General features: G+C 45.8%; 4 protein-coding genes across 5 annotated transcripts; all 4 read left to right on the top strand.

The window, feature by feature from the left end:
- The first annotated feature begins 866 nt into the window (after positions 1-866).
- Positions 867-5491, top strand: LOC117854635 (vacuolar fusion protein MON1 homolog). Of its 2 annotated transcripts, XM_034736866.2 has the most exons (15): positions 867-1356; positions 1440-1519; positions 1596-1667; positions 1743-1782; positions 1898-1999; positions 2114-2235; positions 2332-2464; positions 2652-2743; positions 2820-2901; positions 3560-3624; positions 3736-4020; positions 4097-4188; positions 5043-5107; positions 5260-5351; positions 5442-5491. In XM_034736866.2, exons 1-15 carry the CDS (start codon positions 955-957, stop codon positions 5470-5472), a joined length of 1755 nt encoding a protein of 584 aa, XP_034592757.1. In that variant the 5' UTR covers positions 867-954; the 3' UTR covers positions 5473-5491. The 2 variants fall into 2 exon arrangements, with proteins under 2 accessions (XP_034592757.1, XP_034592758.1); XM_034736867.2 differs by having other exon boundaries at positions 868-1356; positions 5260-5491.
- Positions 5492-5511: 20 nt separating this feature from the next.
- Positions 5512-9010, top strand: LOC117854637 (probable aquaporin TIP1-2). Its single transcript, XM_034736869.2, has 3 exons — positions 5512-7248; positions 7342-8676; positions 8784-9010. The coding sequence occupies exons 1-2, from the start codon at positions 7116-7118 to the stop codon at positions 7965-7967; spliced, it is 759 nt and encodes a 252-aa protein (XP_034592760.1). The 5' UTR covers positions 5512-7115; the 3' UTR covers positions 7968-8676; positions 8784-9010.
- On the top strand, positions 8590-9010 carry LOC140222936 (uncharacterized). Its single transcript, XM_072294092.1, has 2 exons — positions 8590-8676; positions 8784-9010. The coding sequence occupies exons 1-2, from the start codon at positions 8590-8592 to the stop codon at positions 8871-8873; spliced, it is 177 nt and encodes a 58-aa protein (XP_072150193.1). The 3' UTR covers positions 8874-9010.
- A 657-nt stretch (positions 9011-9667) lies between these two features.
- Positions 9668-12947, top strand: LOC117854636 (pectin acetylesterase 5). The gene is made up of 10 exons (XM_034736868.2): positions 9668-10414; positions 10503-10582; positions 10658-10747; positions 10916-11040; positions 11619-11679; positions 11761-11811; positions 11919-11996; positions 12085-12190; positions 12267-12412; positions 12499-12947. The coding sequence occupies exons 1-10, from the start codon at positions 10009-10011 to the stop codon at positions 12622-12624; spliced, it is 1269 nt and encodes a 422-aa protein (XP_034592759.1). The 5' UTR covers positions 9668-10008; the 3' UTR covers positions 12625-12947.
- The last annotated feature ends 1527 nt before the right edge of the window (positions 12948-14474 follow it).

The raw sequence follows: 14474 nt of genomic DNA, 5'->3' as shown, positions 1-14474 counted from the left end.
ATGAGGCTGGATCCTCCCAGCTCTCGCAAAGCCTGTTCTACTAGAAAGTAAACATGGCTCTATCCCCGGCTATTTCAATTACCTAAGGCATGTTAGGTTTAACAACGACATATGTTTAAGATAGCATCTGTGCTCCACATGCCACTGCAATCTATAATTAATTGTTCACCCTAGAGTCGTTGTTATTCGTAGTTGTGCACGAATTTTGTTTCTATCTGTTGTAATTTCGCTAGAAACAGCTATGTATCCAATGGCAGGGAGTTAATTCATTTTCAATTATTTCCTCCAAGCGCTCAAATTACAAAGTTTCATATTGCAACCAAAAGTGACATATCTGATGCTTCCAATGTTGTTACTTGATATTTTTTAGTAGGAGACAAAATTACATGAAAATAAAATAAAAAAATCCAAGTTATATCTAGCCGTTTGAATCGGCTATAGCTGCCAGCACACAACAAAATCTGCTATAGCTGCCAGCACACAACAAAATCGGCTGTTGGAGGGGGAGCTAGCTCCGCCGTTTGCTACCGCCCTCTCAATCGGCAGTAAACGGCAACCGCTCCAACAGCCATTTCAAACCGTTTTGATCCGACGGTAGAGATCCATCTCACGGTTTGATCCGACGGTAGAGATCCATCTCTGCAAAGTTTTGGATCGTCTATTTATTTCTGCAAATTCATAAAATAAAAATATATAAAAATATTTAAAAAAATCGTTATGCTGCCGTAGTGGACTGGATCAAGCAATGCGTGCGATTATGGGCCGTTATGGGCCTGGGCGCAGCGCGGCCACACCAACCAACCAGCCGGTCAAGGAAGGAATGGCTGATCTGATGATCTGATCTGATCAGAGCAGCTCTTCGCGGGGAGGGGAGGGAGGGGAACTGGTGGGGAAGGAAGAGAAGACAGAGGCACAGGCACAGCAAGCGGAGGAGCGGAGGGGTCGTTTGCAGCTATGGATCCCCCAAACCCTAACCCTAACCCCAACCCCACCGACGCCCAGCCCCAAGCCGCAGCCGGAGCCAGGCTCGCCGCCCTCTCCCTTCGCGGCGGCAGGGACCTCCCCCCGGACTTCCACACCGCCGAGATCCACGAGCACCGCACCGACGACGACGACGACGACGACGAGGGCTACCTCACCGCCGCGTCCAGAGGCGGGAGCAGCACCTGCGCGTGGAAGGAGGCGCCCGAGGGCCTCCGCGACGACGACAAGGACGGGGACGACGTCTCCCCGCCCAGCCCCAGCAGCAGCGGTTACGCTGGCGAGCGGGGAAGCAGCCTCGACGACGATCCCGAACCCGAACCCGACCCCGAGCCCGCCCAGGATTGGCCGCGCGACAAAAAGCATCTCGACGAGGTGAGCTCGTCAGGAACCCCATCACCTGCTCTGCTCTCCGTGAATTCCATCACCAAGCCTGCCCGCCTCTCCCATTTTTTCAGGATGATGCATCATCTTCGTGGAGGAAGAGGAAGAAGCATTTCTTCATCTTGAGCAATTCTGGGAAGCCGATATATTCCAGGCGAGACCACTTGTGCAACACCAATTCGTTCAGCATTTTTTTCTCAACCAAGACCATAACATTTTGCAACTGTCAGGTATGGGGATGAGCACAAACTAGCCGGCTTTTCTGCTACGTTGCAAGCAATCATTTCCTTTGTTGAGAACAGGTATATGCCGTGGCTTTTCTTTCTGACCTTGTTCAATTGTTTAGCTTTGGCTCACCTTATTTCACCTCATTCCAGCGGGGACCATATCAAATTTGTGAGGGCTGGCAAACATCAGGTCAGGTCACCTTCCTTGTCGACTTGAATACTCCATGCTACTAACCCATCCTCTTATTTCAGAACTCTTTGCTTCCTCAGTATAGGCCACTAAGTTTTCTCACACTGTCTTTCAGATTGTTTTCCTTGTGAAGGGTCCAATCTATTTAGTCTGTATAAGCTGCACGGAAGAGTCATATGAGGGATTGAGGGGGCAACTAGAGCTCATGTATGGCCAGGTGCTACCCGCTGCTCCATTCATCTCTCAGTACTATTACGGCCTTTCAGCTGTGGCTACAGATATGCCTTCTCCATCCTTATATTGACTTCTCTCTGAAAACATGACTTTGCAGTTATTGCTTATTTTGACAAAGTCGGTCAATAGGTGCTTTGAGAAGAATCCCAAATTCGATATGGCACCGTTGCTCGGTGGCACAGATGCAGTTTTCCTATCTCTTATACATGCGTTCAGCTGGTCAGTTTTTTTTCCTTTTCTCAGGATTCATTTTATTGCAAATAAATGTGTGGACTTGTAGCACTCATTTAGAAATCCCATCAAACGGCTGCACAGGAATCCGGCGACATTTCTTCATGCATACACATGCCTCCCACTCGCGCAATCAACAAGGCAGGCAGCTAGTGCTGTTTTGCAGGATGTTGCTGATTCAGGGGTTCTATTTGCACTGTTGATGTGTGACCACAAGGTTTGTCCAACTTCATGCCATAACTTGCATTGTGTAGCCATAAATTAAGTGTTGAAGTTCACTTTTGCTTTATCAAATCTTGACCCTTTGCTATTATAAGTGCCTGCTTTCTTTAGGGATGCTTCTTTTTTCATTCAACTAGTCCTGCCTTTTAATGTTCTTGTGTATCATTCTTGATTATTTGCAGGTTATTAGTCTCGTGGGAGCACAAAAGGCAACTTTGCATCCTGATGATATTTTATTACTCGCGAATTTCATACTGTCCTCTGAATCTTTTAGGTAACCATGATGTACTCTGAAATGAAGGATTGTAACCTTGAACCATTTTTCTTACAGTTTCTGTATTTTTATGCAGAACTTCAGAGTCTTTTTCACCCATATGTTTGCCAAGATACAATCCTATGGCCTTCTTGTATGCTTATGTTCACTTTTTTGATGTGAGTGAAATTTATACATCTTAATAACTGCATTGATTTATCATTTTTGCTGAAATTCTAGCTTAGAAATTGTCAATGATGACTGATGACTATGTATTAGTTTCTATAGTTGTTGATCAGTATGATGCTTAATCAAAGCTCTCTCTCAGTTACGTATCTGTTAAGAAACAGAGTTTGAGGGCAAGTGTGGTGGACTGTGATACTGCCAGTGAGGAGATGAGAGTTTGAAAAAGATAAGAATACAGGGTTTAAGGGAGATAACTAAACCAAAACCCTTGAGGATTTGAACAAGTAGCCGATGATGGATAGGAGCACATTGAGATGTTTCTTACTTTCTTTCCTTATTTAGGGGAACGTAGTCTTGGAAAAAATGTAGGGAGTAACTACGAATTTGAGCTGAGTCATTTTGTATGCATTGTCTCATTCTTGTACATAACTGGCAGTGAGGAGAGGGTTTGAAAAGAAGCGAATGAAGGTGTTAAGAGAGGTAATTAAATAGAAGTCCTTGAGGATAAGAGCAGGTAGTGGATCATGGGGGGGGGGGGGGGGGGGGGGGGGGGAGGAATTTGATATCAGGCATTTCGTATGCACTCTCATGTTTTCCCCTTTTTTGCATAACTGGTATTGAGTGTTGATTTGCAGCTTACCTTCTTGGCAGGAACATACATACTTGACTTTGCTTACTACGCGATCAGATGCCTTTTATGATCTCAAAGATTCCAGGTGAGCTAACCAATAAGTCACTCAGCATGATTTAAATGGCATGAGGTGCCTTAGTGCGTGTTGAGAAAAATTGAACTGAGATCAACTATTCTTTTGTAAACAATCTCCTAGGGCCCGCATTCAAAATGTTCTCATGAAGTCAAATGTCCTCATTGAAGTCCAAAGATCTTTACGTGAGAGTGCACTGCATGTTGAGGATCTCCCAACCGATCCGTCTTCTCAATCTGCATCACAGCCTCCACAGTCCTCTCGAGACATGAGTTCTCAATCTTTATCGTCTGAAATGATTGGAGGACCGGCTGGACTCTGGCATTTTATATACAAAAGCATTTACCTTGACCAGTATGTGTCATCTGAATTCCCCTCATGCATTAGCAATCAAAAGCAGCAGAAGAGGTATGTATATTGATGACATTACATATTCATTTCCATAATAGTGAATCTTCTTTGTAAGACAACCTCATATGTGCAGGCTGTACAAAGCTTACCAAAAACTGTATGCCTCCATGCACGATAAAGCAACTGGTCCACAGAAAACTCAATTCAGAAGAGGCGAGGATTATGGTGAGTCATCTTTAGCACCCAAAAACTCGAATCCCACTATTTGGAAGCACTAGCAACAAAATAGTTCCGTAGTATAGAAAATTTATGATTCATTGTGAGTAATTTTGGATGCTCCAGCTATTCTAGAAAGCATACACATTCTAATAGCCGCCCCATATGATACCACCAGGATTCTGATATCGTACCAAGGCCAGATGAACTGAGTCATTATGCCATAGTGACATAATGACTTAACCATGGATAGAACTGATTGAGAACTGTATAGTACAAATGTGGCTATGGAATGACACTGGAGTGCTGGGTGCATTGATTTGTGTCAGTGTCTGCGTACAGAGCTGAAACAGACATAATAAGATTTTATAGTGACTAACACTACGTAGTGTGTTGTTCTCGTGGTTAGGCTTGTGGCCATTTAATGAAATGTCTAATACATTCTATATTTCAGTTATGATTCTACATAGAAGAGGAAAGTGGAGTTTTATGTTCCAGTTCAAAAGTATGTCCTTGTGCGTCCTATATAGGTTCTTCTTGCTCCCAAGTGTCTGTAACCTGCTGGTATCAACTTCTGTTGTCCTGCAGAAGAAATATTAAGCAAGAAAACAGGGAGCATGTGATATCTAGGGGATAGTTGCAAATGTTTGCAAGTACATACATATTTGCAGGGTGCTGTTCTTTTGTGCCCTGGTGCTAGTTAGTGGAAATAACAGTAAATAATGTTGGTACTACGATGCACCAGAGAAATCATATGCTATCACAAGAGCACATTTCCCCAAGATGTCAAATTTGCTTGCTCATCATATTTGGCTACGTAATGTGACAAATAGTTAATGTGATGTTTTTCCGTTTTCTTGCAGTTCTTTTTTGCTGGATAACCCAGGACTTTGAGCTGTATGCAGCTTTTAATCCACTGGCTGATAAGGTTGGTGTATGTACATTCATTTTTTTTGGGTGGGGGGACAGGACTGCTGTCATAGTCCTTGTGTAGGGCTGAGAGCGAATGTGTCAATTGCATGCATCATGTGTGGTTGTAGAGCAAATTAGTGATCTAACTTGGATTATACTTATTTGCAGACCCAAGCGATCAAGATGTGCAATAGAGTATGCCAATGGGTGAGGGATTTAGAAAATGAGATATTCGTATACGGGGAAAGCGCCCTTTCCTGGTGATGTATTGTCTTGTGTGTAAATTGATATGTCTATGTTATGTTTTTTGTTGGAAGATTTTGACGATTGATGTACTTGTACCGGCACAGGCAGTACCATCATTGTTGGGGAGGTATATGAGGGACTGGGTTTTGTCACATTTTCTCAGAAGAGGTATTCGTTTTCTTTTCCCCCTTGAATTGGGATGTTTTCATTTTTGATGTCTGCGGTTTGGAAGGATATATTCAGCGTGTATTAAGGGAGGGATTGGATTAGGGCCTGGAGAAAGTAATTAAGCAACCCGGCTAATCTCTGATGGTGAAGAAGTTGCATGAGTTGATGTTGATTGCAGCAAGCGATCCATCAACCACATTATCGGACCATGCATGCATCAGCATCTCTCTAGCTTTTTCAGTATAATACACAGGCATGTTCATCTGGAAAGAAAGATACCGGTTAAATTTTCAACAAAAGAAGATACGTACTGTAGTCTTCTTCTGTAGTGTGCATTGCATTGCATGTTGAACCAACCATGAACCAACCACTACTCATCATCGCAAAGAAAAAAGCGGAGTATATAGAATAGATGATGATGATGCAACATGCAACTATGCAACTCCACGTCAGAGGTCGGCGCCCCCACCAGCCGCTGCGAGCTCCCCCGCCAATTGTTCGTCCACGTGGCGCAGCCCCGCTGGCCGGGAGGCCCGCCCTCTCATCTTGTTGTCTGTGCTGGTATTCTTTCTTGTCTGTAGTACCTTACCTGGTTCGATAGTGCTATTGGTTGGTATGTGGGCCTGCCTGCCTGCTGTGCTAGTATATGAATATACACTAAGGGGTGTTTGGAAAGGGGAAACTTTAACACCTCACTTTTAGCACACTTTTAGCACTTGAACTTCCAAACAGAGGTGCTAAAAGGTGAATGCTAAAGTTTAGCATCCTTGTTTTCTTTAGCACACCCAAGGGGTGCTAAAAGGTGCTAATGGGTGCTAAAAGTGGTCCCAAGCCCACTTTTTCCTTAGTTGCCCCCTCTCTCTCCTCTCCACTTTTCCCCAAGCCAGTCATAAATGAGGGTAATGTAGTCATTTCTCACCCAAGGTGCTAAACTTTAGCATTGTATCCAAACAACCCCAAGTGCTAGACTTTAGCACTCCATTTGAGGGTGCTAAAGTTTAGCACTGTGCTAAAGTTTAGCATTGTGTATCCAAACGGGATCTATATGATGATGCCACAGAAGCACAGCATTAGGCATCAGCCATTAGGTACAGTACAGTAGGTCAATTATATTGAAGCTAAGCTAAGAATGATGCATGCCATGCAATTGCAGCAGCAGACAAAGCAACCATGTGCTCCCTCCGTTCCAAATTGTAGGTGTGCATAGATATTTGTAATGCATCTAAATATAGTGTGTGTCTATATAAACCTTTAGCAAAACGATATACAATTTGGAACGGAGAGCTACACTCCCAATCCCAATCAAGATATTTTTTTTTTGGGGTGTGTGGCTGCCTTTGCTTTGTTTCGTTTGAATGGAAGCGGTCGTGTCGTCAGCAGCAGATTATCCGGCCGCGCCCTGTCATGTCCAGCAGCTTCCATTCCATCATCCTTCGGCCAGCCTCCAATCCCGGCCCCGTTGCCAGGGCCCAGGGCTGGGCTATATCTATATATATACATACAGCTGCCACAACGCAGCTCACTCGAGATCAGTAGTGTAGTAGTACAACACAGACAGACATTCAGAGGAGCAGCTGGAGAGGCTCGATCCAGAACTAACAGCAAGAAGAATGCCGGTGAGCAGGATCTCCGTGGGCGCTCCGGGCGAGCTGTCCCACCCCGACACCGCCAAGGCCGCCGTCGCCGAGTTCATCTCCATGCTCATCTTCGTATTCGCCGGCTCCGGCTCCGGCATGGCCTTCAGTAAGCAGTCCTCTTTTTCTTCTTCTTCTTCTTCTTAGTGCGCTGGCCTGGTGATCTTTATTAATTAATTATCACAACGTACTCGATCCACAGGCAAGCTCACCGCTGGCGGCGCCACCACTCCTTCTGGCCTCATCGCCGCGTCTCTGGCGCACGCCCTGGCCCTCTTCGTGGCCGTGGCCGTGGGCGCCAACATCTCCGGCGGCCACGTCAACCCGGCCGTCACGTTCGGCGCCTTCGTGGGCGGCAACATCACCCTCCTCAAGGCCGTCGTCTACTGGGTGGCGCAGCTGCTGGGCTCCGTCGTCGCCTGCCTCCTCCTCAAGATCGCCACCGGCGGCGAGGCCGTGGGAGCCTTCTCGCTGTCCGCCGGCGTGGGCGCCTGGAACGCCGTCGTCTTCGAGATCGTCATGACCTTCGGCCTTGTCTACACCGTGTACGCCACCGCCGTGGACCCCAAGAAGGGCGACCTCGGCGTCATCGCGCCCATCGCCATCGGCTTCATCGTCGGCGCCAACATCCTCGCCGGCGGCGCCTTCGACGGCGCCTCCATGAACCCCGCCGTGTCCTTCGGCCCGGCCGTCGTCAGCGGCGTCTGGGAGAACCACTGGGTGTACTGGCTCGGGCCCTTCGTCGGCGCCGCCATCGCCGCGCTCGTCTACGACATCATCTTCATCGGACAGCGCCCGCACGACCACCTGCCAACCACAGACTACTGATCTCATCTGGGTGATCCGATCACCATGCATGCAATCTCCTGTCCATCAGTTCACTTCAGAATCAGGGGGCGTCCAAAGAATAAAATCCAGCTATTAATTAGCTGCATGCTAGGTCTTCTCGATCCATCTTCGTTCCACGTCCATCCAACCATGAGTGTGTTTATTTTATTACGATCATAGTAAATTACGACATACAAGAATGGGCATATACAAGAATGGGCATATCGATTCTAAGTAAGTCGACTACATTATTGTCTGAAAATCATTCAAGTTATTGTAACCATTCTAGCGCGTTGGATGGACTGGTCATGAAATAACCTATTCTATGACCGACCGTAGAGCATGTAATCTTTCTGTTTCTTGGTCAAGGAAGAAAATATATGTAGTATGTACAAAGTCTACTATTACGGATCTTTATCAGAAGCACAAGCAAACGTGTCGAACTAAAAGCAAGCAGCCCAGTAAAAATGTGGACCGTGTTCTGCGCATGGCCCGTGGGCTCCTGGCCTCCATTTTCTTCGTAGCCCATGGGCTTCCTGGTCGTCGTCGACCTCAGTCTTCTTCTTCCTTGTAGCAAGCAAAGGAGTAGCAGAAAGGGAACTAGGGAAGGGAATCCCTCCTAATGGCGGCGGTGGATCTGTCGAAGCTGGTGAAGGAGAAGCGCTTCTGGGTGGCCTCCTTCCTCGTCGGATGGGCAGCCGCGCTGCAGGTAGGTAGCTTGTCATCGATTTGCCTCCTTCCTTCCTTGTACCCCCGCCCCCCGGCTCCGATCTGACTGAAATCCAAATCCCCAAATTTTCTTCCTGCATGCATCAGGGCCACATGATGTGGATGCAGCGCCAGGACGCCTTCAAGCACAAGTTCGGCGCAGATGCCTCGGACGCCGCATCCTCCTCCTCGGATTAGGAGTCGGTGCTCAAGTGAAGGGCCTCCTCAGCCTTCATACTTTCAGTTTCTTCCCCATCAAATAGGATTTTGCACCTCCTATTTGTAATATGATTAGATGGTTTGGTTGAACAAAAATATAAGATGTTCACATGCTATATTTTTGTGTTTCTGGTGCAACTTCTCTATTGATATATGTTTTTGGAAAAAGATTAGGCAATGGTGCTGCCTGATCCCAGCAATGACCTAGTGTCACTTTTACATGTTCATGCCAGGGAAAGGAAATAGTTTAAAGATCAGGTGTTCCTCTGATGTTTCTCAAAAAAGTCAGGAGCAAATCAGGTCTTCTTTTTTTTTAAAAAAAAGGAACAAATAAGGGGACTCTCATTACGCTGAGAGATCAATTATGCGTAAGCACCTTGAGCCATCTAAATCAGCAGTGCCAGATCATCCACTGTCTGTTTGAGCAGTGCACTGAATGTTCTTTCCATCAAGCACCTTTGCCCTTCTCCGACCCTTAATGCCCAACCCGAGAGTGGACGGCTAAGGTGTTCCACTTGTTGAGTAGGGTCTATGGTTGGTCCATGACCTCTAGATGCTGAAGGTGTTCTTAGGGTGATCTCGTCGTGGAAACCACAAGGTGGAGACAATGTGGTCGGTTCATGGATTTTTCTTCCTTTTACCACATTTTACTCAAAAGGTTGAAGAGAGAGAGTATCAAGCTATTCGTAAGGGCTAACTCGATCCTCTTCCCTAGGATTAGGGAAGCCTAGAAGATCCACCGACTCCAACTATCGTCCACCTACGTTCCATACTAATCCTACCTTCTCACCTTTTTGACAACCCATCTTTTTATCTCAGTAAAGTCTTTCAGCAACATGTTTCGGTCCTCTTCCCGTTACTTAGAATAAGTGATCTACCTGGTACAAGATACTATCGTCACCTCTGGACAATTAGACAGCCAACCCGCAACGACCTGCAAGAGCGGAGCTCTAACCCCCGCCCCGAGTCAACGCTTCGTCTATTCTTTTCCATCCTAGTCTTCTTCTTCCTTGTAGCAAGCAAAGGAGTAGCAGAAAGTATTTGGTACATTTTTTTATCAAAAAAAAAAGCAAAGGAGTAGCAGAAAGGGAACTAGGGAAGGGAATCCCTCCTAATGGCGGCGGTGGATCTGTCGAAGCTGGTGGAGGAGAAGCGCTTCTGGGTGGCCTCCTTCCTCGCCGCCGCCCTAATCTTCACCCTTTCCCGCTACGCCGCGGCCCCTTCCTCTTCCCCACCCCCATCCCCGAGCTACGGGCATCGCCTCAACGCCCTGGTCGACCTCACGCTCGTCTACGACAGGGGCGCAGTGTGCTTGGATGGGACGCCGCCGGGCTACCACTTCCTCCCAGGATTCGGGGACGGATCACACAACTGGCTCCTTCACTTGGAGGGCGGCAGCTGGTGCCGCAACTTCAAATCCTGCGCTCAGCGTAAGCAAACTAATCTCGGCTCCTCTGACCACATGGATACTCGCGCCGAATTCGTCGGCATCCTCAGTGATGACCAATCTCAGAATCCAGGTAATGCCTCTCTGCTCTAAATGTTGCTTCAGCATTAGTTTATTAACTACGGTTTCACTTAGATTTTTACGATCTTTCAAAAACTTAGATTTTTACAATTGGAACAAAGTCAAAATAAGATACTGCGATGGTGCATCATTCTCTGGAAATGTCCAACACGAAGTCAAGGTCTGCCTCTCGTCACCCATATATGCAACTTTGCTTTCTCCCAATCCCAAGTAATGTTTCTGTGATCCTATCCAGAATGGCACAGATTTCTTCTTCAGAGGCCAGCGTATCTGGGAAGCAGTTATGGCCGACCTTCTGTCAAAGGGCCTATCCAGGGCTAAACAGGTTTGCCTTGCAAATAAAATACAACTGCTTGTTTCATACATCCAGTGCATTCGTCTAGCATGCCTATGTATTCGTCATTGCTGGCCAGACATCTTGGAATTTTACTTGAATACGAATTGAATCATTTTGATAACATTGTAATGCTAATATTTTCACTACTACTTATAGGCTTTTCTTACTGGATGTTCAGCTGGTGGCCTCTCTACATACATTCACTGTGATGATTTCCGGGCACTTCTACCAAAGACGCGTACTGTCAAATGCCTCGCAGATGGTGGATTTTTTCTTGACGTGTATGCTACTATCTTTTTTTTTTTAACATTTCTGCTCGGTGCATAAATTCACTTGCTATGTGGCGCTCGAGATTGGCTTGTTTCTGGCTACTTGGGTTGAAAAACAAGTAGAAATTGAGCCTACCTTAGCTTGCTTGATTTTCACTTACTACAGCTCAGGTTATGGCATAATTTAATCGCAATACATATGAAATAAGTTATAATACTTATTTTCCTTTAATACTCACACTTGCAGCTTCATGCTTCCTATATGCAAATTAATTGACTAAATATCGCTAAATATGCCAACTGATTTATCACTAAATATCGCTATCTTGATTTGTTTTCAAACTTGCTTGAGAATTGAGATTTGTCTCAAGTTTGTTATGACCTGAGTACAAGCTTGATCAACTCAACTGAAACGGAGCTCGATTGTTTTTATAAACAAGTGCTGAGCGTATTTTAGCTTGCTTGAGCATGACTTGGTTGCAGCCCTATCTGTTGCTAGGAATACTTAACGTTATCTCCATCAATTAGTACAATGGCATCAAAGAAGTGAACTCATAGCGATTTTATTTCTCCCTTCTTATGCATTACAGAGAAGACATTTCTGGAAGAAGGTATATGCGGGCCTTCTATAACGATGTTGCTCGGCTGCAGGTCTCTGTCTGTCTGTCTGCCTGTCTACCCAATGCAGCCCAAATCTTTCAATGACATTTATATCTATATGTTTTCTTGCAGGATGTGCGTAAAAAGTTCCCTCATTGCAGTTCAGATATGGAGCCGGGGCAGGTTGTCCCCTGATTTGTTTTTAAGTTACCATTTCCTTCCTTAAAAATAATCACTCTCTTCAATGTTCAAGCTGCTGTATGCTGATTAGTTCCCTTACTCGTGATCAGTGCTTCTTCCCGCGAGAAGTTGCAAAAAGCATCAGCACACCAATGTTTATACTCAATCCAGCATATGATGTTTGGCAGGTGCCACTACTCATATCCATTTTCATGGTCCATTAGCGCATGGAAATGGACATGACTCTTACTGCTCTTTTCTTATTTTACTTTGCAGGTAGAGCACGTCTTGTCTCCACAAGGTTCTGACCCTCAAAATTTATGGCGAAATTGCAGAATGGATATTACCAAGTGTAGCTCAAAACAGCTTGAAGTTCTACAAGGTTGTAATGGAATCTTGTGTGGGTAAGCCTGCATCTTTGGAAGTCACTATGTATACTGAGGGTATGAAACTTTCAGGTTTTAGGAAAGCACTGCTTGATGCTATAGATGAATTCAAGACTAGAAGAGAGTGGGGTATGTTCATTGACTCGTGCTTTATACACTGTCAGTCAATGAAAGCTATTACTTGGCACTCCCCATTAGCTGCTAGAATCAACAACAAGGTAATACATTCATCTCTACCTTTGTATGCCGGTCCCTTTTGTGATATGCATGATGATAGTATCTGAATCTGAAATGTTGTGAACAGACGGCAGCTGAAGCGGTGGGAGATTGGTTCTTTGATCGGAGGGAGGTGAAGGAAATAGATTGCGAATATCCCTGCAACCCGACATGCTACAATGCGGTTCTTGATGAACCCTACAAGGAAGATTGACTGGCTGGCAGGCCTGTTCGCTTCAGCTTATAAGCCGGCTGAAAAGCTGAAACGGCTAATTTGTTGTGAGAGGAAAATACTGTTTGGTGGCTGATAAGCCGGCTGAATAAACTGAAGCGAACAGGCGTGTCTTAGAGTTTTGGCATGGATTGATATTTGTTGAGTTAAATGAGGTCAGAATCCAGACTTGTACTTGAGACCTGTTAAAATACGAGAAGACTTGTATAGAATTCTTCCCATGGAATTGATGGGGTCTGCTTTTGGGCTCTTATCTGCCTTGTGGAAGCAAGATAGAGGCCCGCGAAGGTCCATTCTTCTGTTCATCTTCCCCGATGCGCCACCACCCCTGCCCCTAGCCTCCACCACCCCGGCCGGCAGCCGCCGTGCTGCTCGCCCACCGACAGCCACCACCCTTCCTCCCTGCCCTTCCTAATGTGTTCCTCGTTGCCCCTGCCGCCGACCACTACCGCCAACCACTGCCGGCGGCGCTCTGGGGCCTAGCTCCCACTCCTTCAGCCCAGGTTCCTCGCCGGCACGAGCGAGCGAGCCAGGGAGGGAGGAGCTGAAGGAGATCGTGTGGCCCACAATAACGGCACGAATCTCAAACATCGGAAGCTACCAAATAGTTTCCTGCTGTTTTTGGAGGGGTCAATTTTGCCATATGCTTTTGTTCCAGTTACACGTCTAGTCGGGGGCTCTATCTTCCTTGTAGTAGATAGTTCAAAAAATGGTGAGCTAGTTTATTCCAAATGCTGAGGGTAGTTCGTCTAAAATATTAAATTTTTAAAAAATAGTAAAATATATTCATATTGGATCTCATTGGGTTGCATTTCTTAATAACATAGTGGTTTTTTTATTCGAAAAAGAGTCTACAATAGAGGACATAAAATAGGCAATAACTCCCCCCAACACAGCTACAATTTTCATCGTACCGTGCTATCCAAGGAGCAACTCTTCTCAAAATATCAAAACAAAATTGCTGAGTTGGAATCCCATTCTAAGGATTCTTGTGGTTTCGGAAAATCTAGCTACGAGAGAACCAAGAACAGGGAGCTCTCCCCTTTTTTCACCCGACTCTTTGATCTTAACTTAAGAATGCTGGTTTTAAGAACGAGTGATTGTACTTCTCTGACCCTTACTGCCCAACTGGAGAGCAGATGGCTAATGTGTTCCACTTATTGAATAGGGTCTATGGTCGGTCCATGATCCCTGGACGCCGAAGGTGTCCTTGGGGTGATCTCGTAGTTCCTACGGGGTGGAGACAATGTCGTCGGTCCATGGATTTTTCTTCCTTTTGCCATATTTCACTCAAAAGGTTGAAAAGAGATAGTGCATCAAGCTATTTGCAAGGGCCAACTTGATCCTCTTCCCTAGGGATCCCAGATGAGGGAAGCCTAGAAGAGCCACCGACTCCAACTATCATCCATATACGTTCCATACTAGATCTGACCAATTCCTACCTCCTCTACCTTTTTGACAACCCATCCTTTTATCTCAGTAGAGTCTTTAAGCGGCATGTTTCGGTCCTCTTCCCCATTACTTAGAACAAGTGAGCCTCCTGTTCAGGTACAAGATATTATCATTACCGCCTGGACAATTAGACAGCCAACTCGTAATCGCAACGACCCAATTGCAAGAGCAGAGCTCTACCAACTGAGCTATATCCCCCCCCCTAAGCCAAGCGGAGTATGTATGAAAGAGTCAGATGATTCTTCTATTCTTTTCCCTAGTGCACCTGGGCCATCCTAGACTTGAACCAGAGACCTCGCCCGTGAAGTAAATCATCGCCCCTACGATCAAACCAATTGGGAGAGAATCAATAGACTCCTTTTCGGGAGCGATTCATCCTT

Source organism: Setaria viridis, chromosome 5 (genome assembly GCF_005286985.2).
Source record: "Setaria viridis chromosome 5, Setaria_viridis_v4.0, whole genome shotgun sequence".
In the NCBI taxonomy this organism is placed as follows: domain Eukaryota; kingdom Viridiplantae; phylum Streptophyta; class Magnoliopsida; order Poales; family Poaceae; genus Setaria; species Setaria viridis.
The sequence above is the reverse complement of the archived record's forward strand: the minus strand, read 5'-3'. Positions and strand labels throughout refer to the sequence as shown.